This window comes from Clupea harengus, chromosome 21 (assembly GCF_900700415.2).
Source record: "Clupea harengus chromosome 21, Ch_v2.0.2, whole genome shotgun sequence".
NCBI lineage: Eukaryota > Metazoa > Chordata > Actinopteri > Clupeiformes > Clupeidae > Clupea > Clupea harengus.
Genome location: NC_045172.1, coordinates 18,237,154 through 18,261,999, shown reverse-complemented (window position 1 = coordinate 18,261,999; position 24,846 = coordinate 18,237,154). Strand labels below are relative to the sequence as shown.

The window sequence follows — 24,846 nt, the reverse complement described above, 5'->3', positions numbered from 1 at the left end:
TTTCAAGCAAAAAAAAAAAAAAAAGGCTTTTTATTTTCTTTCCACAAGTAATAACACATGAAGGCCAATTTTTGTAAAAATGAACATTTACCTCATGTAGAGTGCTCCGCTCTAGCCGTTTTATAGTTTACACATACCGATCACCCCCAACTTAATGATTTATAAAGGTATATTTGGAGCTTTAATGAATTGCACTTTCTACACCTTTTACATGATTGTCATTGCATCACTTTATCACATCACTTTATCCTTCAAAAGCTTTACACCAAGTGCGCCAAAAATGTAAGGTGCTTGGCCACAAAGTAAAAATATTTTCTGGTGCTTCTTGAACAGCTTTAATTGTTGCTGATCTGTGTTTTTTTTTTTTTTTCTTCATTCTCAAACATTACATTATCTCTCAATTCATCCTCGTCATTACATCCTCTCCATTTCACCCATCATAGTGTTTCCTCATCAGTGCGCCGTAAATGGCAAGCTGCTGTAGGTGCTACCAAATCTGCGTCAACCAAACCAAAGTATCTCACCTGTAGGCTAGGTGGGCTTCTCTCCATATGGGTCATGGGTGTAGGCCATCGCCCAACTGAGGCAACCATGCCACCATGTTCTTGGATAATGTGTTCAACCCCTCAGTCCACCGTTAGGCCACTGAACGCTCTCTACCATTGCCGACTGCTGCAGTTTTCTTTTTCTTTTTTTTTTTTCATGGCTAATGGAGTAGCTCTGCAGAGGCTGGTGCTGGAGGAGTTGGCTTATGCATCCCCCTTGGCTCCCAAAGCATGTGAAGCTTCGCTCTCTTTCAAAAGACACCTATGTGGGTTTAAATATTTGTTCTAAATATATATATATATATCATTTTCTTTTTCTTTCAAGGAAGCCTTGAGTGTGGTATGATGACAACACCATGGCTTCATGTTCCAATTCCTCGGAGAGCTTGTATTCAGGTCAGAGCTACATGAGAGGCATGCAGCTCAAGTTCTGTGTTATGTGAACATAATACAATGTACAGAGGTGAAGTCATCTTGGCATCCACAGTCTTACAGTCTTAATGTACAGCTATGAGAAGTCATTTTAGAATCTTTTCATTAAAAACCTTGATCAAGAAAGCAAAATGTGTTGGGTTTTTCATTCACCGTGTGGATGTTTTGCTTTATGTGTCTCAACCAATCCTTTTCCGATCCTAGGTTCTGTGTACATCTTTTTAAAGGGTGCGTTTTGGTGTTTTGTGTGGCAGAATTTGGTCTACAAAATGTGAACACATGGTGGAGGGAGGGTAGATTGGCAGATGTTGGGTGGGGGGTTTTACTGAAGTAGTTGGTTGGAGAGGGCACTGTTGTCTGCTTGAGAGTGGGGGGTGCGGGTTGAATGGTGGCAGCAGTGTTTTAGCGGTAAGATGTCGAGTGGTATTGGTGGTCGTGGCGGGGGCGGGGTGGGCAACAGAAGGATAGGGTCAGCAGTGATTGATGGTCAGGGTGGGGGCATCTCCTAACCCCACCCCTTGTTTCAGGCCATGCCACTCAGCCTACGTCTGCCATCTGTGAACCCCTCCACAGCTGCACCAATCACAACAGGCCTGGTCGTGCTCCATGGCCGCACCTCGTCCTCTTGCTTGCTATTCCGTGTCCCTCAGGCACACACACACCCGCTCCTAGTGGGCCCTGCCTATTGTCTGGCCAGCCTGCCCCATGAGGGTGTGTGTGTGTGTGTGTGTGTGTGTGTGTGTGTGTGTGTGTGTGTGTGTGTGTGTGTGTCAGGGGCTCAGGCCCTCTCCACCCTGCCCCCGAGGGAATTGAGGGGTTGGCATTTTTACGGCCCCTTGTGTGGCTGATTTCTACGGGTTCTATCTAGCCCCGCCTCAAGTGGTGTCACATGCCAAATGACCCTGAATGGGGTCACATTCAGGCACAATGAGCTGTATGTTGATGCTGCCGGCCGCTGCCATCCCCCCCCCCCACCCCCACCCTCGGCCTCCTTGCTCTCCCGTCTGCTAAGTATAGATTAACTATAGTCGCATCTGCGAGAAGCTGGAATCACATGCAGATTTTGCAGTTCCCCCCTCCCCATATGCATGAATGAATGGTCATTCACCAGGCTAATGGGCATGATTTTTGCATCTGCAGCTACATGCAAATTGATCATCCAAATACTGGAGACACATCCTTCTGTTGGGTTTTTTTGTTCACTTTTTTTGAATGCTTATAGCAGTTATCAAGAGGGGTCTTGCCTGTTATCAATAGCAAGTGTGCTGTTGGGACAGGAGAAGAAATATGTGTTTTAAATATATGGGTAGATTCGCGCAATTGTAAAAGGAAAAAAAAAAAAAGCCCAGTAGTGATTTTCATGCTCATTCAACCCTTCAGAATTTCTTTGGCCTTTTTTTTTTGTGTGCGAAAAACAAGTCTTTGGAGGTGGTGTTTGGACAGTAAGAGGGCAGGTGTCTGCTTTATACTGTATCAGTGCAGCTGCTGCCATTACAGCACCGGATTACTGCAGCTACAGAAAGAGAAAGGGAGAGGGAGGATTGAGAAAAGGAGAATACAGGCGTATAAACCTGTCCCCCCCCCCACACACACTCACACCAGAATTCACCCTTTTCTCCCTCTAGTATCTTTGTTGTTTTTTTTCTGCCCCCCACCCCCCTTCCTTCTCTGAACTGAATGTAGGGGCACTGTGCCTTTGCCACGCTGATGGAGAGAAGGGAGGGGGGGGGGGGGCGGCGGGCGGAATGAAAGGGCACTACAGGTGGTGGGCACTGGCAGGCCGGCGGGCGCTTTAGCGTGGCGTCCCGATCCTTTCAGCCGAGGGGGAACAGTGGAGCTGCATCCACTCTGAGAGAAGGGTCCTGCTGGCCCCCAGAATGCACCAGTCCTTTATGCGCACTGTGCCATGGCTCCCCACAAAACAGGCTTTGGGGACGCAGGCATAATGGAAAGAGCCATTCTCTGGGTGCTGCGGGGAGAGCCCCACAAAAGGCTGAAGGAGCAAGAGCTGGGACGAGAGGGGACAAGGGGGGGCAGATTTAAAGTGAAATTCTGACATCTGAGCCTTTTTTTTTTTTCTCCAGTTTTTCGTTTTCTTTTCAGGGTATGCAAATGTTGGGTACAGGCAGAGAACAGTCTCTTAAAAAATAAGATACAAGAGGATTGGAAGGAATTATCACAGCTACATTTTCTTTGTAATTTTTCTCTACTATTAAAAAAAAACTAAATTCACACTGATGTGTTAATTAAAAACGAATGCCAGAATAAGAACAGAGCATTTTTAGTACAAAACTTTAGAACATGTTATTTTGTTCTTTGATCAAGATGCACTACACCGCACCAATGTACACATCTTGACTAAACATTTGTAAAGCGTTATCTATCCAGGTGCTTTGGTGTTTTATTTCATGGTGGTGCACTGTCTAACATGCTCTAAATGGACATGGCGCCTTTAGTGCTAATACCAACCATGCTCTGGTGAAATTCTTAATCAGGAGCCATAGGCTTTGTATGATTAACATTAATGGCTTGCTTCTCCCCGTGCTCTTTTAGGACTCATATGTATGGAGATTTAGAGCTAAGACCCTCAACTGCCCACACTCCTCTCCACACACACACACAGACCTGCTGCATCCAAATTCAGTGGTGGCTTCGGACTCATTCATCACTGTCAGCTTTCATTAGGTGTGTGTGAGGGAGAAAGTGTTTGTGTGTAGGCTAGGTGTTTGAGAGAGGGGGAAATGTGAGGGGGGGAAAAAGAGAGCAAATACAGTCAAGCGGTTTGCAATGAAAATCTACATCACCCTTGCGTGGCACTCTCCTGTTCTGGCACAAGAGATGGAAGAACTGCAGGAGTTGAGCAGTGGTTGGACTCAAGATGGTGGTGCTTTGATCTCATGTATTTGTGCATGTGAAGGCAGGGTTGCTTTGCTTTCTATGGATTTTCCAGTAAAACCAGTGTGGCAGCACCTCAACCAGCCCCAACGAGTCAATGCACTCACGAATGTGTGTTTTCACCCTCATGTGTTTGAATATCTATACAGTTGGGTGTCCATATGCTGTGTGTATGCCAGTGCAAAACACGCATTGGTCCCTGCTGAGATGATGGTGATGTTAAAATCACCACACACACGTTTGAGCTGCTGTTCACATGACACGCACGGGATGTCCAGTAGATCTTTTTTCCTTTCACCATTCAAAGATAACGTCCCTGCCGGTCGTCTGGCTTTTAAAAAGAGCCTTTGTGACAGCCAACCTAAGTGATGGATGCCCTGGCTTCCCCTAATTAAGGTGCTTTTGAGTCTAATCTGGTTTGTAGGGCTGAGAGCATCATGTGCATTTCTCCCCAGCAAGCATGTCGTGGGTAGGGTGTAATCTTGTGTGGAAAACTACCCACCCCGTGGACAGAAGGGACCGGTCTGTGGTAGCCGGTGCCCGGCTCCATTCATGCCTGCCTCTGCCCCCTTTTTTTCGCGTGTTTGTCCGGTTTGTTTGTGAGGCCATCAGCTTTTAAGTGCGCCCGTTGTCGTGGCGACGACGAGAAATGTCTTAAAGCTCATAATCTTTAAGCTCATTATGATATAGGGTAACTCTTTTGTGCTGCCCTCGGCTCACACCTTCGAATGTGATCTAATGTGATGGAACGCCCGTGTGCCCGAGATTCAGGTGCTAATACGGGAGGGGGGAGCACGCGGGAGCGCGTGCCCGATATTGTTATGATAAGAGTGCTGAGCTCTGCAAGTGTAATGGGGCACAATTTTAAAAATAACTTTCATATCCTCTTATGTGAGAGGATGACGGGCACGCATTAGCAGGCTTGTCTCATGTGGCAGCTGAGCTGACCACCCAGACCTATAGCGCAGCCCCCTCCCACTAACAGGAGAAAAAGCCCTTATCCAGATCTTAAAGGGAAGTAGGCCTAGCCTATATACCCTCCACTCTTGCGTAATAGCTAATCGAATTAAGCAAAAGAAATGTCAAATTAATAAACTTTTTTTAATTTACAACTATAGTCCTCCATACCTTGTGAATTGGTAGCTTTCTTTTAGCCCGTGTGTAAGACTGGAATGGTTTTCTGAGGAGAGGGGAGAGGGAAGAGGATCATTGGTAACACCTTTTATGCATTCCCCACCTCTCCTCCTTTCTTCTTCTCCCACCCCCCATGCTCACACTCATCCCCTCCAATCCTCTCTCTCTCTCTCTCTCCCTTGCCCATCTCCCCATTGAGGGGCTGTGGGGACACGTTGCCATAGCAACCCAGCATTCTCACTAATGTATGGATGGCAGTGGAATTCCAGTAGTCAGAAAGAGAGCGGGCTGTAGAATGGAGGGGTGGCGGCTACAGTGGAGACAGATAGAAATTGATTGGTGATGTAGCTGGTGGTGTGTGTGTGTGTGTGTGTGTTTGTGTGTTTCTCTCTGCACACTGGGGCTTCTCTCAGCCTATTACTTGTGGTAGTTTCACTCATAGTCCTTTTCATGTGGACCTGCAGTACGTGTGCGGGGTGGGGATGAGGCTGCTCAAGAGCCCGGAGAGGGCAAGCGAGACGCCTGTACGTATGCATGTGTATGTGTGCGTGTGTGGGGGGTTGCAGTTGGAGGCCGTAAAGCTTTGAGGCTCTGAGTGGGGAGGGGGTGGGGTGGACAGGCGGATGGGATGGACTGCCAGTCGTTGAGAGGTGCCTTAATGAGTCCTGGGCTGGTTAACGTGGCTGATCCAGGCAGGAGATAGTGCCCATGTGACCTCCCACTTATGGATCAGCTCAGCAATTCTGCCCCTCCTGCTATATCTCCCTCATTAAATATTTATGCCAGCAGGACTCAAAGTATCCAAATACTCACCCACCAAAGGCAATCCTGGAGTTGTAAGATGAACCATGAGAAACACGACTCCAGCAGGACTGCAGCAATCATGCAAGGTTGAAATATCCGTCATGTTATCAAAATACCACATATTTAAAGAGAATATTCAATGTCATGGATTATAAACCTACCAGTTCAGTTTAGTTTGACTTAATTTCCATCTTAGTTTTAGTTCATGTTGTTAGAATAGCAACACTGTATCGCCAGTAATTTTGTCATGAGACATACTCTACATATAAATTATACAGATATTAGAAGTTGATATTGACAATCTAGTAATGATTGAGTTAAACAAATTGGAGCTGGAATCCAAATGACAAAACATCCCATGTTGACTTCATTATAGCTCCTACATTTACTGGCAGATAGATGTATCAAGCAAGCAAGATTGAATAAGCATTGTAAGATTCTTTGAGAAGATGAGTTAGAAAGTACTGACAAGAAGACATCCGTTTCCATATACTTAAGTTTATATTTAGAATCTGATCAAACAAGTACATTTCAAACAATCCATTTCCAACTGGAGCTCGGATGACATGTCATACGTTCGACCACACACACACACACACACACACACACACACACACACACACACACATCCCATGATTATCAATGAACAAAGTTCACACAATAAAGCCCATGGATCCCACATGACCTGCTGCCAGCGGAAGTGTGGGGGTTGGTCAAGGTCCGTCCACATCTCCAGCCCAGCCAGAGGCCAGTCGTGCAGGCCACCACTCCCATCAGTGTCTGCCTCCTCCGCCACCCTCCCACCCCCACCCCCACCTCCATTTCCCCTAGCTCCTTCTCCCCACCCGCTTCCTCTGCCATTATGGCTGCTGCTGTCAGCACAATACCAGGGCCAAAGATCGCCTGGAGAGGGTAGATCTGTACCCTTCAGATGACCTAGGGTAACAGACTGTGCAGGAAAAACGGGATGGTGTAAGGGGGCCGAGGGTGAAGTATACAGCCATTCAGTGAGAATGAATCCATCTTAAAGCTTCACCCCTACAAAAAAAAACTCTGACTTGTCACATATGATGTACAAGGGGAAATGTCAAAAGAAATATATATATATCTATATTTTGAAATATTACATGTACTAAATCTATTAAGACTTGCACCACAGCCTCAGCGAATTTTCATTCAACAGTAACCACCATTTTTCTCCCTCTCCATCCCCTCTTCTCCTCAGATTAAAATCCACAATAAAACCTATTTATGTACACAGAGCAAGGGAATGGGACAGGTCTTACTAAGACTTAATCCCGAATACATGACCTTAGTTGATAGTCTACATGTAAACATCCATTCCCCATATTTTAAAAACACATCTAAATGTAATACAGCTGTCAGTTTTAACACCATCTCCTGCCACAGGGTGTGGGGTATAACAAAGGCTCTGCACACACAAGATAAAACACAAGGACACACCTGGAAACTCTTCAGTCAAAAACACAATGGTGATTGAGACGTGCACAGGTTGCATAGCGGCCCCAGAGCCTGCAGGGCGAGTAGGATGGTACAGCTGGTAGGAGCCGTGGGACGGGGGGGGCCTGCGCCACAAGTCATAGAAGATGGCTTCTTGGGTGAAGATAACTAACCCGACCCCTGAGGGGTTTTCACTGTTTGGCCGTGCTAGCGAAGACAGATGGTGGAGGCCTAGGGTTAGGGGTATAGGCCTGGGTTTTGCAGCACGTCATCCATCGCTCACCAATGATTGGTGGAGGGGCGGGGACATATATGTCTTCTCCAGCACAGCCAGCCAGTGACAACCGATGCAGAGGGTTCAAGTTAAAGGTCAAGAACACTTCACACACTGAATGGAATGTTCCAAATATGGACGTGCACCACATTACTAAGGGGTCAAAGGGAACAAAACAAAAACATCCCAAAAACTAATCATCAACACCATTAAGACATACAGTACATGCTGATTACAGTAGCCCAGAGAGAGGTGAAATGATGAACTATGACGATAAATACAGTAGCTGAGAGGTAAAATGATAAATGAATGATTGACTACTCTCATGAACACAGCAACGGATTGACTGGCAAAGTCAGGGGTCTGTCAAATATCTAAAGAGTTGTAAAGTGCATTTTTGTCATCATTGCTTGTGTACCCCTGATTTCACACACAGACAAACACACACACACACACACACACACACACACACACACACACACACACACGGGCGGGCACGCACACACACACACACGGGCGGGCACGCACACACACGGGCGAGCACGCACACACACGGGCGGGCACGCACACACACGGGCGGGCACACGCACACACACACACACACACAGAGAGACTCGGAGGTGTGTAGATAATGACGAATGCTCTCTTGGCTGATATTCAGTAGGGGATCTGGTTTTGGTAGTACTGGAGCATGTCGTAGGTCTTGCTCCTGTAAGAAGACACAAAGAGCAAACAAAGAGTCTTTTTCTCGTTTTCAACAGTAACAAACACACTGCTACAGCATTCTATGAAGTTACATTGTCTGTAGGGTCCACAGAGCAAAACATGCTTCTAGGTTTCCTAAAGGATGAATGGATTCAATAAGCCTGTGTGTGCTGTAAGAGGGGGCGGTCCATCCGTCACCCAGTCCTACCTGCTACTAAGGAAGCAACTCTGGATGATTTTGATGATGAAGGCAGCGGCATCTTTCTCACTCATGGCCGGGTTGAACCTCTGCCTGCAGGGACACAATCACACATTTCCCCTGTTAATTCACACACTTCTCCTCTAAAGAGTCCACACTTAAAGAAACATTCATAATTCACACACTAGTCCTCTAAAGAGTCCACACTTAAAGAAACATTCAATATCAGATTATTTTGATCAGATACATTAAAGGTACAGTCTGCGATTCTGGTGAAGGGTTGATATTTAATTAATTAATTAATCAAATGACACCCCCTCCCTTCCATGCTCCTGAAGCAACATGCTGATTGGCTGGAATAATGTATGGCTTGGCCCAAGCTACTTTGTTTGTCCCCATTTACAGTCAGCAGCAACAGTATAATACATGTAATGGGTGTAACGCAGCACCACACACACACACACACACACACACACACACACACACGACATGAGAATGCGTGTGGATGTGTGGAGGGGGGGGGGGGGGGGGGGGGGGGCTGGGAGGGTGTCATGTTAACCTGAAGTGAGGAGAAGGAGATCAGGGTGTGAGGTGAACCGGAGGCAGGAGGTGGCAGGAAGGCCAGGTGAGTGGTGCGGTAACGTGATACACGAGAGGAGGTGAGGAGAGAGGCCCCTTATTTACATTTCAGATTTGTTTGTTGACTTGTTGACATTACGCTTGGGGGTGGGTCAATGGAAATGAATGGGACACAAACAAATGGTCAAATAAGTAAACGAATAAATTTTTTTTTTTTTTAAATCACAAGGCTGTTCCTCTTTCCTGTCTGTGTTGTTGTGCTGGCCCAGGTATGGCATGAGGCTCAGGTGGGCCGTGTGGTTGGACACGAGGGTTGGGGGGGGGTACTGTGTGAGCGTGACGTGACATGTCTGGCGCTGTGACGTGAGCGGAGGGGAGTTATGCGAGTTATGAGGCGACCCCCCCAGACAGGCTCTTAAGGTAGATTTACACCTCTGTAACTACGGGTGCGGCTGACCGCGCAGTTGCATCGGCGGACTCGTTTTGGTTTATGGTTCCTTAAGGTTCCCCAAGGGTTGTGCTTGTTGCAAAGCGATTCAACGCCAGAACAGTAGGTGGAGTAACGTTTTTTTGCCTACCCCATGACGCGAATGGACACGATGAACGGGAGATTTTTCTGTTGAAAATGCCTTACTTTATAGACAATAACGATCATACACCCCGTTGCACTAAACAACACTCAAACAAATAAATATTGGATTGTTAGTCTATTAAGTATTGTATTTTATTAATTAGCCTGTTGTTAACCTTTCCTGCTAATCGTAGTCTGAGATTACAGGGGAGACTTTTGTTTACTGCTCCAGAGCCGAAGTGATCTATATTCAATTCAGTACCAGTGGCGAAAAAGACAGATCACATGATGCAGAAGATCGTTTATTGACACATCTTTTAAGGACGGGCACAGCGCTTTAAAACGACGTGTTTATAAGTTGCATTATTCAAAGGTGAAAGATAAAAGGCGAGAGAATCGCCAGGTGTAGGCCAACCTTATCATCATGAGAGTAGCTATGTTGTCAGTATTTGTAATACAATGTGTTGGCCGCAAGTTAACTCCACTTCACGTTAATGATAGCTTTTGTATGAGCAGACTGGGCTCAGCTTGCCTCACGTGTGCAATAACATATGCCGTTTAATCATATTTGGTAGAATGAAGGACAAATTAATTGTGAAGACTATCACCGAGTTTGAAAGGTAGGCTATTGGTCAGGTAATAGCCGAGTGACAGCTGATTTTCTTTCTGATTTGACAGTAGCCTACATCTGTGTGTTTTAAGCAAATACAATGTGAAATAGGCTATTTACCAACGGGCACCTGCTATCTTGGATTATACAGTAAATGAGTTGCGAAATGAAACAAAAACACATCACAGTTAAAGTTGTATTAGTATTGATTGATTCACATCGATATGAATGGATGACATGACTAACAAGTGGCGAAAAATGAATATGAAAGTACCAGTACCAGTGGCGAAAAAAGACAGATCACATGATGCAGAAGTTCGTTTATTGATACATATTTTAATGACGGCCACAGCGCTTTAAAACGCAGTGTTTATAAGTTACATTATTCAAAGATGAAATATAGAAGGCGAGATAATAGCCATGTGTACCTTCTCATCATGAGTGAATGTCAGTGCTTGTAATACAATGGTGTTGGCCGCAAATTAACTCCACTTCACGTTAATGTTAACTTTTGTATATGAGCAGACCAGGCTCCATTCTATCGCTTGCCTCAGGGGTGCAATTGATTGATTCACATCAATATGAATGGATGACATGGCTAACAAGTGGTGGAAAATGAATATGAAAGTATTTGTTCGGTGAATTAGCGCGTTCTCTCCAAACAATGCAGTCAACGGTTTTTAACACCAAACAATCGCAGTCAACGGTTTTTAAATGTCAACATAGTGGTACAGCCTATCACATAACTATCATCTGAAATATCACGGTATGTCAAAACAAACCTTTGATCTAAACAGAATATTCAGTATGGAATAGGAATATTTCAGAGCAGTATCTTTTATCGCGTTTGACAAATATGCTCAGATTGCTGTTCAGGTAATTTCTCCTGTGAGAATGGGATAGTATTCTGTCCATGAATTCGCGGTCATTTGAGGTCCTTATAAGTGTTTAAAGAGGGTTTGTAAAGATGCTCATATCTTCGGACCTCTTCTGTTGTGTATGTTCATAATCATCAAGAAGAGGCTTGTGAGACGGTCTGCAGGTTATTCATGATTCAAAAATATTGTAGTCTTGCCTTGGCCTTTAAAAATGGCGATACTATGCTATGAAAACCGGAAATGTGAGACTCCTGAAAGGATGCGGTTAGCAGCCAATCACAGTCTTGCGGGGTACGTGAGCCCTAGGAGGATTTTGTTGGATAGTTACAAATTTTGGCGGACGCACTTACGTCTTATGTAACTGCGCAAGGGGCTTAAAACAGCGCTTATGTATCTTACGTGCGTACGTTTCTACGTTAAAACCGAGTATAAAAGCCCCTTTACTCACTTGAGGAGCTTGATGGTTTGTCCCCTGAAGCATGGCAGTCCAGTGTCCAGCATCAGAGTCACCAGAGACACTACAGCATCCATGTAGGGCCTGAGAGAGAGAGAGAGAGAGAGAGAGAGAGAGAGAGAGAGAGAGAGGAGAATAAGGAACAGGGAATAGGAGGGGAGGAAGAATGGGAAAAAAAGAAGGGAAACGGAGGAGAAGAGGAAAGGAGAATAAGGAACAGAATGAAAGAGGGATGGTAAAATCAGAAAGAGGAGGGAGGTGCAGATGGGGGGAGAGGAGATAATAGGGAAAAGAAGAGTAGAAAAGGGGGAAAAGAAGAAAGATGAGTGAGGAACAGATAAGATGAGAGGTGTAGAGACGTGAGAAAAGAGAAGACTTTGTGTCAGGACTGAGGACGGGAATCAAACTTTCATGATAATTGCACCCGTGTGGTCAAGCAGCCCTTGTTTTCCACTCCAATCTTCATCATCCCCTCGAACTCTAAATTATTGAGCCGCCGTTGGCGTTAATTACTGATAAACAATGAGAGGCCCCGGAGCCGGGAGCCACCGGCCCCCATGCCATCCCTCGCCCCCCCGCAACTCCAATCTCCCAGGAAGCGCTGAAATATTTAGGGTGTCAAGCGTCTCACCTGACAGCCAGGTATCCTCGCACACACATCTCCATGAACCACTTGAAGGGGGTGGCCTCCATCTTTCCGCCCATGATCATCACCATCTCATCGGTCAGCTTGATGTCGGGCTCCCAGCCAAGGTTACCGCCAGGGGAGCTCTCGAACATGAAGCCGAAGTCTGCACTCGCACAAGTACACACACGCACACGCGCACACACACACAAAAACACACTTACATTTATAAATACATACACACAAGTATAAAAGTGTTGCTGACTGATATGGATAAGGAGACCCTGTTGGCCCAGTATAAAATTGCTATTGTGTGTGTGTGGATGAAGATGTGTATTGGCTGACACTGCAAGTGACTAGTGTGTGTGTTTGGGGGTGGGGTGGGGGGCTAAGTATACATGTGTGAAGACCAAGGTGCCACAATTGTGACTAAATGTGTTTGTGTGTACTGACCAATGTGAATGAGGTGTCCCTTGCTGTCCAGCATGATGTTGCCGTTGTGTCTGTCTTTGATCTGCAGCAAGAAGAGCAGCAGACTGTAGGCCGCCATGCTGCGGATGAAGTTGTAACGCGCCTGAGGACGGGTGGGACAGACACAGACAGACACAGACAGACACACAGACACAGACACAGACACAGACACAGACAGAGACACAGACAGAGACACAGACAGAGACACAGACAGAGACGGAGACGGAGACAGAGAAAATGAGCTTCAAGCTGTTATTAAATATCCTACAAAGTAAGCATAGACCTCATTCAGCACCTAAAAAGAACATCCTGATTTTTGTTCAATCATTATTTCTCAAAATTAAGTTTTTTGGCTTGGTTTCTTAACAGGGAGGGAGGGTGAGGAGGCAAAAACCACCATAGTTGGATTAAGGATTTCAAAACAGGAGCAGTTCACAGTCTGAGGATGGCAAACATCTGCAGTCAATATGTCACGTCTTCCACATCTACTCTGGGCTTTCAAAAGACATATATATTTGTTTTGCTGATCTAGACAAAAAGGACTGCAAGCATCTTAAATAAAATATGACCCAATTACTGCACTGACGTAAGACTTCAGAATTTGTACTGATGAGCAGACTGCAGTATAGACTTGAGGTGTAGAGTTGATTTCTATACTTTACTAGAGCTGAGTTAAAGCTCTTTACTATGAGCTAAAGGAGTATTTTATATAGATTTGATGCATAGCTTTAGTATGGACTTGATGTATAGATTTTGTGATGGTGTTACTGTATAGTTTTCCGTATAGATGTGATGATGACTAGAGGGTTCACCTTCTGGAAGGCCAGTGTAGACTCGTCCCCATACTGATTCCTGAAATAGTCATACATGCCAAAGTCCGTCTGTCGACCCAGCTGGTCACGTGACTTGCAGTCAGGGATGCACTCGATGACCCCGCACTGTGGAGGGCACACACAAACACATATACAATATCACAATTAACTCCTTCTGCTGTCATCTCCTGCATACCTGCAGTGCTACATTCTCAAGCTCAAAGCACAAAGGCATCAGAGGTTGCAGCTACTGGTTTGTTCTGATGCCCCATTCTTCTTGTGTGAAAGAAAGAAGGTGGGAACAAACTATACAGTCACCCAACATGGCGGTAGCATGTACAACAGACAAACTGTAGTCTCTAAGATGGCCCTGCTAAAGTTGAAACCAGGCAGTTCACATTTAACCACAGTCACAAAGGTGTGTGAGTGTGAGTGTGTGTGTGTGTGTGTGTGTGTAAGTGTGTGAGTGTGAGTTGTTCAAGGTGGGACGTCAAATGGGAGTAGCCCTTACCCCTGGGGCAGTGGCCACCACCCGGTATGGAAACACAAACAGATCCAGTCCAACCAGCTGGAAGATGTTCTTAAAGAGGCCAATGATCTGAAGAGCCAGCATATCCTGTAGAGAAAGCAGGAGAAGGAGAAAGGGGGGTGTTAGTGGGAGGTGAAAGAGAGAGGTTCCATCATTTCTCTTTTGATGAAGTTTGAATCCAAACTTCCAAACCGTTTAAATGTTTTGACAGTATATGTTCATATTCTTCCATTTTGGGGTAAGGTAATATACACATGGTCAAGACTGCTGGAAGGTTTTTTTTTTTTTTTTTTTTGACATGCCAGTGTAGCAGACTGAGCTGAACAGAGCTGGACTGAGTCAGATGGGGAAGGAGATGGGAGAGCGGGAGGACAATTGAGGGAGAAATAGGAGGAGGAAAAAAAGAAGGAAATGGGATTCCCCTCATCTGCCCTCATGGCTTCATCCCTCTGAATGATGGGAATGTGTGTGGCGGTGTGTCTGACCTGTCTGCAGTCGTCTCCCACTTTAAAGATGGCCGCCTGCCAGATAATCCTCCGCGCAGCCTCCGAGTTCTCATCGCCATCCTCTAGAGAGTCAGAGGGACAACGCAGACCTGCGACACACACACAAACAAACACACAAACATATACACACACGTCATTATATGCATTTACACACACACACCTCTCTCTCTCACAAACAAACACAACATACTCAACAGCATACACTCGTACACAGACATATAAAGACACACAAAACACAATTCATGACACACATGATCGCGCCACCCCAAACACACTCGTGTCAGGACGTCATGTCAAATCAAATCATATCCACTTCATCGAACCACACATGATGGACACAGCAGCTCAACAGGTAAAACCACACAAAGGTTAAAAACACACTCAGTGTACCGTCCCACCGCATTCACAGACAACCAGCACCTTAAACAGCCACAAGAGCTCAACCTCAGGCACTCTACTACTACTACTACTACTACTACTACTCCTCCTCCTCCTCCTCCTCTTTCTCTCTCTCTCTCACTCCACTGCTTTCATCCTCTATTTCAATCCTTCTTTCTCTCTCTGCAGCTACTTGTGTGGGAGAGGCCAGTATGTGCTAGCGTGCCAAGGTCAGCGAACACAAGTACTGATCTAATGTTTACCTTCACGGGAGAGTCAATTCAACCGCTTTAAATGCTAACCGTCATGCTATACAACATGTAAGTATAAGGGGTCAAGGTTTAGGAGAGTGCATCTACTGCTAAACCCGGACTTGCAGTCAGGGATACACTCGATGACCCCACACTATAGGGGGGCAAACACAAACACACATATACAATATCACAATTGACCCCTGTTGTAATCTCCTGCATTCTCACAGTGCTACATTTCCCAAGAGCTCAAAGGCATCACATGTTGCAGCTACATATACAGCGAACACAAGCGCTGACCTAATGTTTACCTTCACTGGAGAGTCAATTCAGCCGCTTTGGATGCTAACCGTCATGCTATACAACATGTAAGTAAAAGGGCGAAAGTTTAGGAGAGGGCATCTTTTGCTAAACTTGGACTGAAGTGAACTCAGGCGACCAACCTGCATGAGAAGGTGGGACAGGGGGCAAAGTCTCTCACACACACACACACACACACACACACACACACACACACACACACACACACACACACACACACACACACACACACACACACACACACACACACACACACAGAGAAGGCCAGGATAGACACACCTTTAGGTGGGACAATGGTGGTGTTGGCGGTGGTTACTTACCTTCCTTCTCCAGCTCGCTAACGCCACACCGTTTGACTTTAAACTTGGCCAGATAAGGAGCCTTGGCGGCACTGAGTGACAGGGCAGGCGACAGGAGAACGACACGTTAGAAAAATGTTGTATGCAAACAGAAAAAAAATGAATACAGTTTTCATGCAAATTCTACAAGAAAAGCTATTCACAAAAGCAGGCATTGCTATGTAGACGAGTGAATTATCGCAGCCAAAAATTCAAAGGCGTTCAATAAAAATTCAAGGACAGTTTCTTTCAATATCTGCATCAATGGCTTTCTTGTTGAACAGATAAATATGAATGGCAAGGGAACGAATGAAAACACACACACACACACACACACACACACACACACACACACACACACGTTTATTCACCATGCTAGGGGACTGTGCTGTGTCTATGCAAAGGATATCTATTTCCCATCAGTAGCAGCTCTCTGCCTAGTGTATAACATCAGTGTAGTAGTAAACACCAGTGGAATGAGAGCGTTACCTCTGCATAGGGGTGCCTGACTTGTAGTCGATGTCCAAAACAATGGCCTCAGGGTTGCTGGGCAAATAGCAGCCTGCAGATGGAATGAGCAAAAACAAAAGCACCGGACTCAAAAAGGTACACACACACATAGCCTGGTACAGACAGACCTAGATTCACTTCCATGTGGCTCCATTGGGGATCATTTACATTTACTGCATTCGTACGTGGACGTAGACTTCCGGTTAATTTTGAAACCACTGGACCAGCCTTTAACCAATCGGTATTGACCCCTATGGGATTGCAATACTTCCTGGTTCGCCACTAATGGTGCAAGCTATAGAATACATTAGCCTTTTCCCAAACACTGCTGGCACTGCACGGCTTCAAATCTCAGACGTTTGCTAATGTTGCGACAAATCTCAGCGAAAACTGAGCAATAGGCAGGCGTTGAGGTTGAGAGACTGAGTTAGATTGTGTGAATGAACGTGTGTTTTAGTATGTTGGTAAGTGTGTGTCTCTGTGAATTAATTGGCGTGTGAATGAATGAATGAATGAATGAATGAATGAATGAATGAATGAATGAATGAATATTTGTGTGTGGATGTGTATATGTATGTATATGTGTGTGTGTATTTGTGTGTGTATTTGTGTGTGTGTGTGTATTTGTGTGTGTGTGTGTGTGTGTGTGTGTGTGTGTGTGTGTGTGTGTGTGTGTGTGTGTGTGTGAAAAACAGGGTTGACTTCAGTGTCCACTTACCAGGCTGAACTTTGATGTCAGCCAGGGCTTTCAGACAGGCTCTCTTCCTCTCCTCTCCCTTAGGAACAGGCCTGGAGAGAGACACTAGCTTTAATACTCTGTACTCTGCATGTGTGTGTGTGTGTGTGTGTGTGTGTGAAGCTTCTTTTTCTGGCTCAAGTGTTTGAACCCTTTGTTTGGGAGAGGGGCCTAGAGGCGGAAAGAGGTATTTTTATATTATGTGCACCTTGTATATACAGTGCATTCAGAGAGTATCCTTGTATCTACGGTGCATTCAGCGAGTATTCAGTCCCCTTCACTTTTTTCAATTTTTTTTTATGTCGCAGCCTTACCGTGGAAACCCATGACACCGTTACGAGCGACGCGATATTCTAATCCCATGCATTTCAACGGGAGCCAATCCAGTGTGACGTAGACCACCTTTTTGGGCGACGCGACCGATAAAAGTTGAAAAATGTTGAATCCTATGCAAATGAGGAGCGATTTTTCCCGCAGCGGCCAATCAGAATGTTTGCTGTCGTCTCTGACAGTTTGAAAATGCTATTTCCACACGCTACAACACGCCCACTCAAAGTGATAGAAGCGTATCGCGTCGCTGTCATGGGTTTGCACCGTTACGCTAAAATTGGTGGTATTCATTTCTCCCCATCAATCTACACTCAATACTGCACGATGACAAGCGGAAACAGAATTTTATATATTTTGGCCAATTTCTTAAAAAGGAAAAACGTAAACTGTCACACGGACATCAGTATCTTGACCCTTTACTCAGTACTTAGTTGAAACACCTTTAGCAGTGATGGCATCCTCAAGTCTTCTTGGGTATCCCGCAACATGCTTTGCACACCTGGATTTGATGATTTTCTGCCATTCCTCTGTCCTCTGTCAGGTTGGATGGAGACTGTCAGTGGACAGCCATTTTCAGGTCTGTCTAGAGATGTTTGATTGGGTTCAAGTCAGGCTTCTGGCTAGGCCACTCAAGGACTTTGTCCCTAAGCTACTCCTGCATTGTCTTGGCTGTGTGCTTAGGGTCAGTGTCCTGTTGCAAGGTGAACCTTCAGCCCAGTCTGAGGTCCTGAGCAATCTGGACTAGGTTTTTCTTAAGGATATCTCTGTACTTTGCTCCGTTGAGCTTTCCCCCAACCCTGACCAGTCGCCCAGTCCCTGCCGCAGAAAAACACCCCCACAGCATGATGCTGCCCCCACCATGCTTCACCGGTGGTCTTGGGCAGGTGATGAGCGGTGCCTAGTGTTCTCCAGACATGATGCTTAGAATTGAGGCCGAACAGTTCAATCTTGGTTTCATCAGCCCAGACACTTTTGTTTCTCGCAGTCTTGAGAGTCCTTCAGGTGCTTTTTGCAAACTCCAAGTAGGCTTTCCTGTGTCTTTCACTGAGGAGAGGCTTCCGTCTGGCCACTCTGCCTTCAAGCCCAGACCAGTGGAGTGCTGCAGGTGCCTGAGCTCAATTTAAAATTTCCTGGCAAAGGGTCTGAATACAGTTTTGAGTGTAGATTGATGAGGGGAAAAACTCATATAAACGATACTAGCAAAATGCGAAAAAAAGTGATGGGATCTGAATACTTTCTGAAAGCACTGTAGGTATTTGTGTTGACATTATTCGCCAGTGGAAGTTCTTGAATTTCTTATACCTTGAGTAACTCAGATCTACTTTTTCAGCACTGTTATTATTATTCCTTATAATATGACTGTCACATTACTGTAGGGGGTAGAACACACTGTAGAGAGTAGAGAAGAGACTGAGGTCACAATGAGACAGTGTTTCTAAAGAAGCTCCTACTTGAGTATGGCGGAGACGTTGGTGATCTTGTTGAAGAAGTCAAACTCGCGCTGGTAGAAGTCTTTGGCCGGCCCGGACAGACCCCCGATGATCTCCTCCATCATCTGCTCCAGCAGCTCCCCGATGTCCGCTGCACAGGGGGGGAAGATGAGGAGAACAGCAAAGAGGGATAGAAGTGGAGAGGAGAGGAGAGGAAAGGAAAGGAGAGGAAAAGTGGGAAATGACATCGTTGACCAGAGAAACAAGAGGGATAAGAGACATGAGAGAGGGATGAAAGACATAAGACAGGGATGAAAAGAAGAGAACATGGTAGGAGAGAATTAAACAAGAGTTGGGGCATGAACAGAAGAACAGGTGACCTCCTTCAACACAACACTGTCAATAAACACAAAACAGGCAACACGGTGCTAGGCCGGGATATATAGATTAGTGAAATCTTTTGAGCAATAATAAGCTATCACTCTTGGTATTTTTTCTGACATGCCAAGTGCGTCGCCAGCCAGACTGAGGACTTTAATGGCAGCCAACACATGATTGTATACATAGTGGGTCCTGTAGCTATAGGACCCTACACTGCATTCTCTCCAGTCATTTCCACCCTCCCACAACTCAGTCAACTGTTACCCTATTGGTTAACTCAATCAGGTGGGCTCAGTGAAGCCTAGGTAGGTGTGTCCTTGTTCCTGATTGGCTGCCCTCACTCTGTTCAGATCAAAGACACTGATGACCCCTTTTACACAAGAGGAAAATGGAGAGCTGGAAACACTGCTCTATGAGAAAGTACATTCTTGACATCTTGACTTTACAGACGGGTCCTATGTTGGTGATATGGGTGTTACAAAGGTTTAAAAGTGATGTGTTGTGATGAGCTTCAGGGTAAGGAGAGGTCCTGCCATACAATCACATGGGGTGGAAATATTAGTGTATACATTCTAACAAGTTTCCCCATGCCGAAAAACAAACTGGATCTGTTTCCCTTTAAACCTCGCTAAAACTGTTCTGATTGGACTAGTGAACTAAAGTGAACTAAATCTGTTTCACCTATCGACTTGAAAAAGTAATCACTGCAAAATGAGGTAATCCTCAATCCAATCAATGGGATTCCCTGGCAAGTGTAGCCTACCAGGAAATACTCCACTAATAGAGCGCCGGATTGGGAATCTGGGGGGGGGCTTGGCCTTCATCCCTCTGGCTGGGCCCTCCCAGCCTTCTGGCCTTGGCGTGTCTGAGTGTGTGTGTGTGCGTGTGCGTGTGTGTGTGTGTGTACCCCCCGTCTCAGACTTACGGTCTTTCTGGTGTCCCTCCTCGTCCATGAAGATGTTTGTCTTCATGTTCCAGATGAACTGGTGGGCCAGCAGCTGGGACTTCTGCGCCGCCCACAGAATGTACTCGCGCACGTAGCCCATCTGCGGGGGCGACAGGAAGAGCCGGTTGGCACAGGTGAGGCACAGGTGAGGCAAATGACTAGAGGGGTAAGGAGGCAAGAGTGCCCCCTGGTGTGGCTGTCACTCACCTTGTCAAAGCGCAGCGCCTGGACTATTTGAGGAATGTAGAAGAGAATGGCATCCTGTCAACAAGAAAGGGCGAAGGAAAGACTTGTTACCATTACCAGAGGCACATTCTGTCAGCTGTCCACTATAAACGCAACAAAAAAGAACTCTTATCAGGTAATGTAGTCTATAGGACAGAGTCAACATAGGACTCAGTCCTCTACCACATACGTACAGTTTTGTACTCATTTATATTCAAGCATATGTCTCACAAGTGTGCTGGCATGTGTATGTAAATTAGTAAATTTGTATGCAGATTTGAGTGTTTGTGTGTGTGTGTGTGTGTGTGTGTGTGTGTGTGTGTGTGTGTGTGTGTGTGTGTGTGTGTGTATGTATATGTATATGTATGTGTGTGTGTATGTGTTTTTGAAACCCCCTGCTGTTCTGAGTTGGTATTCACATTATTTATGAGCTATGGCACACATTTTGAGCTCAGATTTACATATAGTTGTATGTGTACCAAAGTGCTTATTACGCACTCGCGAGCAAGCACTACACTTTCAGGATTTAAACACAGTCCTTTCTCTGTGTGAAAAATCAGGCACCTATATTTGTATACATGCACATGTATGCATCTACATGCATGTGTGTGTATGTGTGTATGTGTGTGTGTGTTTACTTACGGGAGGGAAGGAGCGCAGTACTTTGACCCCGTACTGGGCAGTGAGCGGGTGGGGGGGGTACATGCTGGAGAAGTAGGACAGGCCGGTGGGGGGGTCGGCCGGAGCCCAGCACAGGATGTGACTCAACTCCGGAGAGTCAGCGTCTATGGTGTGCCAGGTGACCAGGAACTGAAGCAGGAGGAAGGGAGAGAAAGAGAGACAAGAGAGTCATTATTCCAAATTTGTCAAAACAGCAACCAACCCAAACAAATCTAAAACCCACAAATGTCAACTCTCCATCCACCACAGTGCAGGAAATACTCTTGGAGCGCCACTGTTGTACAGAGAGAGAGAGAGATGGGCACAGGTAAAAAAAAATTAAAAAAAAGGGAGAAACCAGACAGACATATACAGACATCCATAGGAAAGAAACAGAAAACAAGGGAGAAGTGAACAGACCCAGATAAGAGAGGGAGAGAGTAAAAAAACAGATACAGATGCCAGAGATGCCAGAGCATCAGTTTGCAGGAATCATTAGTTATTTGCCCAGGGAGGCTGTCATGTTCTACGCGGTCCTGTCATTAGCAGACCAGTTTTGAGAACACACATTCCTCCGGGCCTCGCTTCCCACAGCACCACAGCACTTAACTTACTGGCATCTACTCCCTACACTGGTATCCCTGACAGGACAAGAACTACTGTCTAAATCACAATGAAGAAGGTCAGCATTCGACAGCTCATCGCAGTCGCAGATTCCTGATCTCCTGCCACCTGTTGGTCGAGACTGGAGTAACATCCTCAGGACATTACCAGCTAAAGTTGATAACACCACACAAAAGTACAGAACACAAAGTAAACAATTCTGAGACAGTTGGGAATACACAAGAACATATAAACCCAAACCGATGAATACAATAAATGTACCGTGAGCCTGACCGGTATAAAAAAAGAAGACGTTTTCAAATACACCCGTGAGTAAATATATTTAAATCGCAAATCGCACTGGAGATTTGTAAGCACCCACCTTGACCGCCTCTGGGACATCGCTGACGGCTCCAGGGTCCAGGCGGACGAGGCGCGTCACCTCTGCCACAATGGCCTCCGCATTCTTAAACCTGCCAGCACAGAGAGAGTCTGGTGAGCAGCACTGATGATGGCCCAAACTGATCTGAAGCCAGCGCTGACAAGGTAATTAGGTGCGCTTCAAGCCGAAAATCCGTAGAAGCACTCTAAATACTTCACAGCTATTTCAGGATGGATATCTCACCTGATTGTGCATCTCACAGAGTGCCAGGCACCAGACACCAAAAGGTATGCACCAAGATATGCATCAGATGCAGTCTATTGACTATGCCTATGCACTTTTTCCATGCAAGTCCAAATAAATAAAGAGCTTGGTGTACTGTTGATGGTGTACTGTGCATCGTGTTTCAAGAGGCTTCTTTGGCTCTGTTTAGAGTTTATGTTAGTCTTTCTTTACATGCAAATGGGCAGCACACCCATCAGAGCAAACAAATCAGACCTCTGTATTTACACAACTAATATTTAGACAGTTTCTCTGTAAATAAGAGAATGAGTACATGTGGGGGCCAATTTGAAATGTTTTGTAGAGCTTGGTTGACAATAAAAGCCAACAGCATTTGTGTGTGTGTGTGTGTGCGTGCGTGCGTGTGCGTGTGTGCGCGTGTGTTTGTAAGTGATTACAAGAGTGTAAGTGTATGCATCCAGCCGGTAGTTACATGGCTAAGTATGCGGCCACGGTGCGTGTGTGTGTATATCCGAGTGTGTGTGTTTGTGTACACTTGACCACATCTGTAGCTGTACGGGAGTGTTTTGGTACGTGTGTGTGTGTACCTGGCAGGTAGCTGCATGGCCAGGTAAGGGGCGATGTTCCAGGCCAGGTTGACATTGTCCTTCCACTGCTTCTCGCTCAGGCTGATGTACTTGGACCTCCAGTTGGCGATACTGGTCTCCACCGACTGCTCGATTGGGATGGCCAGCTCTTGGGTGGACAGTGGGTTGTACCAGGTGGTCAGGCGCTCAATCTCGCTGGCCTGGGAACAGTCAATCAGACAATGTCAATCAGTGAAGTTTCATAGCTAACTGGTTTCAGCGGCTACGAGGTCAGACCAGGGGTCCCAGTGTGCAGAATCACCCACACACTACTATAGTGTCACTCTCAGCTAACACATTTTCACCACTGACCTGGTACCGATCCTGCAATGTTTAGTTCCCACCCTGAGCTAAGCTACCTGATCTGTGTAATGGAGAGGTGAAAAGAGCAGAGAGGAGAGAGCAGAGAGGAGAGAGGAGAGGCCATACCAGCAGGGCCAGCAGTAGTGTCCTGCGCCTCATGTAGTACTTGTGGAGCTGAGTGCCACGGTTGCTCTTCTTGGACATGCCTACAAGGGAGAGACAAACAGCTTTAAGTCCAACATCTATCCCTCCCAGTAAAATCAATTTGCTCTTAAAATTGGTAAATAATAATCAGCCTCAGATGACGTGTATATGGTGCATAGCACACATGGGCCTCATATCGTAACGTAAATGTTTGAAACACAAAATGGAGGTGGTCTGGTGGTGGTCAGTGGTCCGTACCTGACTTCTTGGAGGCCGTGGACATGCCGCTGGAGAGGGGGTAGGTGTTGATCCAGCCCTGGGCGCTCTGCTGCCTGGCGTCCATGTTCCGCGGGTCGGCGGCGTTCATCACCGACAGGCTGTTCAGAGACGGGTCCTGCTGGTCTGCCAGAGGCCAAATGCACACACACCTCGGTCAGAGGACATGCAGCCGTGCGCCTTTAACCCTCACTACTTCCTTTCGCTGTACCTGACCCCCTTTGCCTTTCTTAAACATGCAGTCTGTGATTCGGAGTCACGAAAGGTTGATGTTTGAGCTCAACAGCCAATAAAATTATATCCCTCTCTTCTGTGCTCCTGAGGCACGCGTGTCGATTGGCTGGAATTTTTTATGGTTTGGTCCGAGCCAGAGTTTTTTTTTTTTTTTTTTTTTAAACTGCAAACACTGAACAGACAGCTAGATGACCGTGAGGAGTAATTCGCTGAATAAGACCAAAATTGTATGAGATTTGAATCACAGACTGCACCTTTAATTCTGTCTCTATTTGCCTAACCCAGACCCCAAATGCTTTCAAACTTGACAATTAAGCCCCTCACCTACGCTCATTTATTCTGCCAGCTCCTTTCTAGCCCCCCAGCCCCAAATTCTCAGAATTGAATCTCTGCATCTCTCTGGTACCTAAAGCTATGGCAGCTAGCCCTACACTGCTAAGCTAGATAGCTGTCCTACCTGAAGGGGTTACAAACAATAACATCAAGATGATCTAATTCTACGAACATGCTCATTCAACTCCTACTGCATCTACAACAATACAATGACTTGGATGTGATGTTTTGATTGGCACCACAATAGAGAATGAAGAAAGGGTTCTTGCTCTTTCGACGGGAACGAATTTCAGTCGTTTCAAATTCATACAAATTTCTAGAAGCCTATTAGTGTTTTTTGCTGTTTTAGTTGTCATGCCTTCTTCATCTTCATTTGTCTGGAATCCACAACAGATCAGCCTCCCATAAAGGGAAAAACGATGAATGACGTGTGTTATGGGAGACTGGGCTTAAGTAGAGAATACATTTATGTATTTTTTCATTTTGGTGATGCAACCGTGTTTGCAAAACCTCGCCGAATGGCTCGAAAATGTGTAAATGCAATATCACATTTTTTCCAAACATTTCCGGAATTTTCAAAAAAGTTTCCAGGCCTGGATTTCAAATGGCATCATTTCCCAGCTTTCCCAGACCTGTGCAAGAACCCTGGGATGTGCTTCTGGGGACCCAGTGGTCTACTGGATCTCTGAAATGATCATGCAGCTACAGAACC

The 24,846-nt window shown here is 45.8% G+C and overlaps 2 protein-coding genes across 2 annotated transcripts in view; both read right to left on the bottom strand.

Annotated features, from left to right (window-relative positions):
- LOC105911901 (BRCA1-associated protein) overlaps positions 1 to 560 on the bottom strand; it is a 5,227-nt gene extending 4,667 nt beyond the window's left edge. Inside the window, exon 1 of the mRNA XM_031558539.2 lies at positions 525 to 560. Coding sequence (XP_031414399.1) covers positions 525 to 560 — 36 coding nt within the window. The remainder of the gene's footprint in view (positions 1 to 524) is intronic.
- Positions 561 to 6,292: 5,732 nt separating this feature from the next.
- Positions 6,293 to 24,820, bottom strand: LOC105911879 (phosphatidylinositol 4-kinase alpha-like). Its single transcript, XM_031559072.2, has 20 exons — positions 23,550 to 24,820; positions 23,274 to 23,353; positions 22,806 to 23,005; positions 21,976 to 22,066; positions 20,973 to 21,140; positions 20,313 to 20,366; positions 20,085 to 20,205; positions 18,800 to 18,929; positions 17,001 to 17,071; positions 16,262 to 16,334; positions 15,755 to 15,825; positions 14,464 to 14,573; positions 13,961 to 14,065; positions 13,450 to 13,575; positions 12,620 to 12,740; positions 12,173 to 12,332; positions 11,536 to 11,625; positions 8,459 to 8,542; positions 8,136 to 8,254; positions 6,293 to 6,439 (listed from the first exon to the last, which is right to left on the bottom strand). Exons 1-19 carry the CDS (start codon positions 23,656 to 23,658, stop codon positions 8,203 to 8,205), a joined length of 2,016 nt encoding a protein of 671 aa, XP_031414932.1. The 5' UTR covers positions 23,659 to 24,820; the 3' UTR covers positions 6,293 to 6,439; positions 8,136 to 8,202.
- Positions 24,821 to 24,846: the final 26 nt, after the last annotated feature.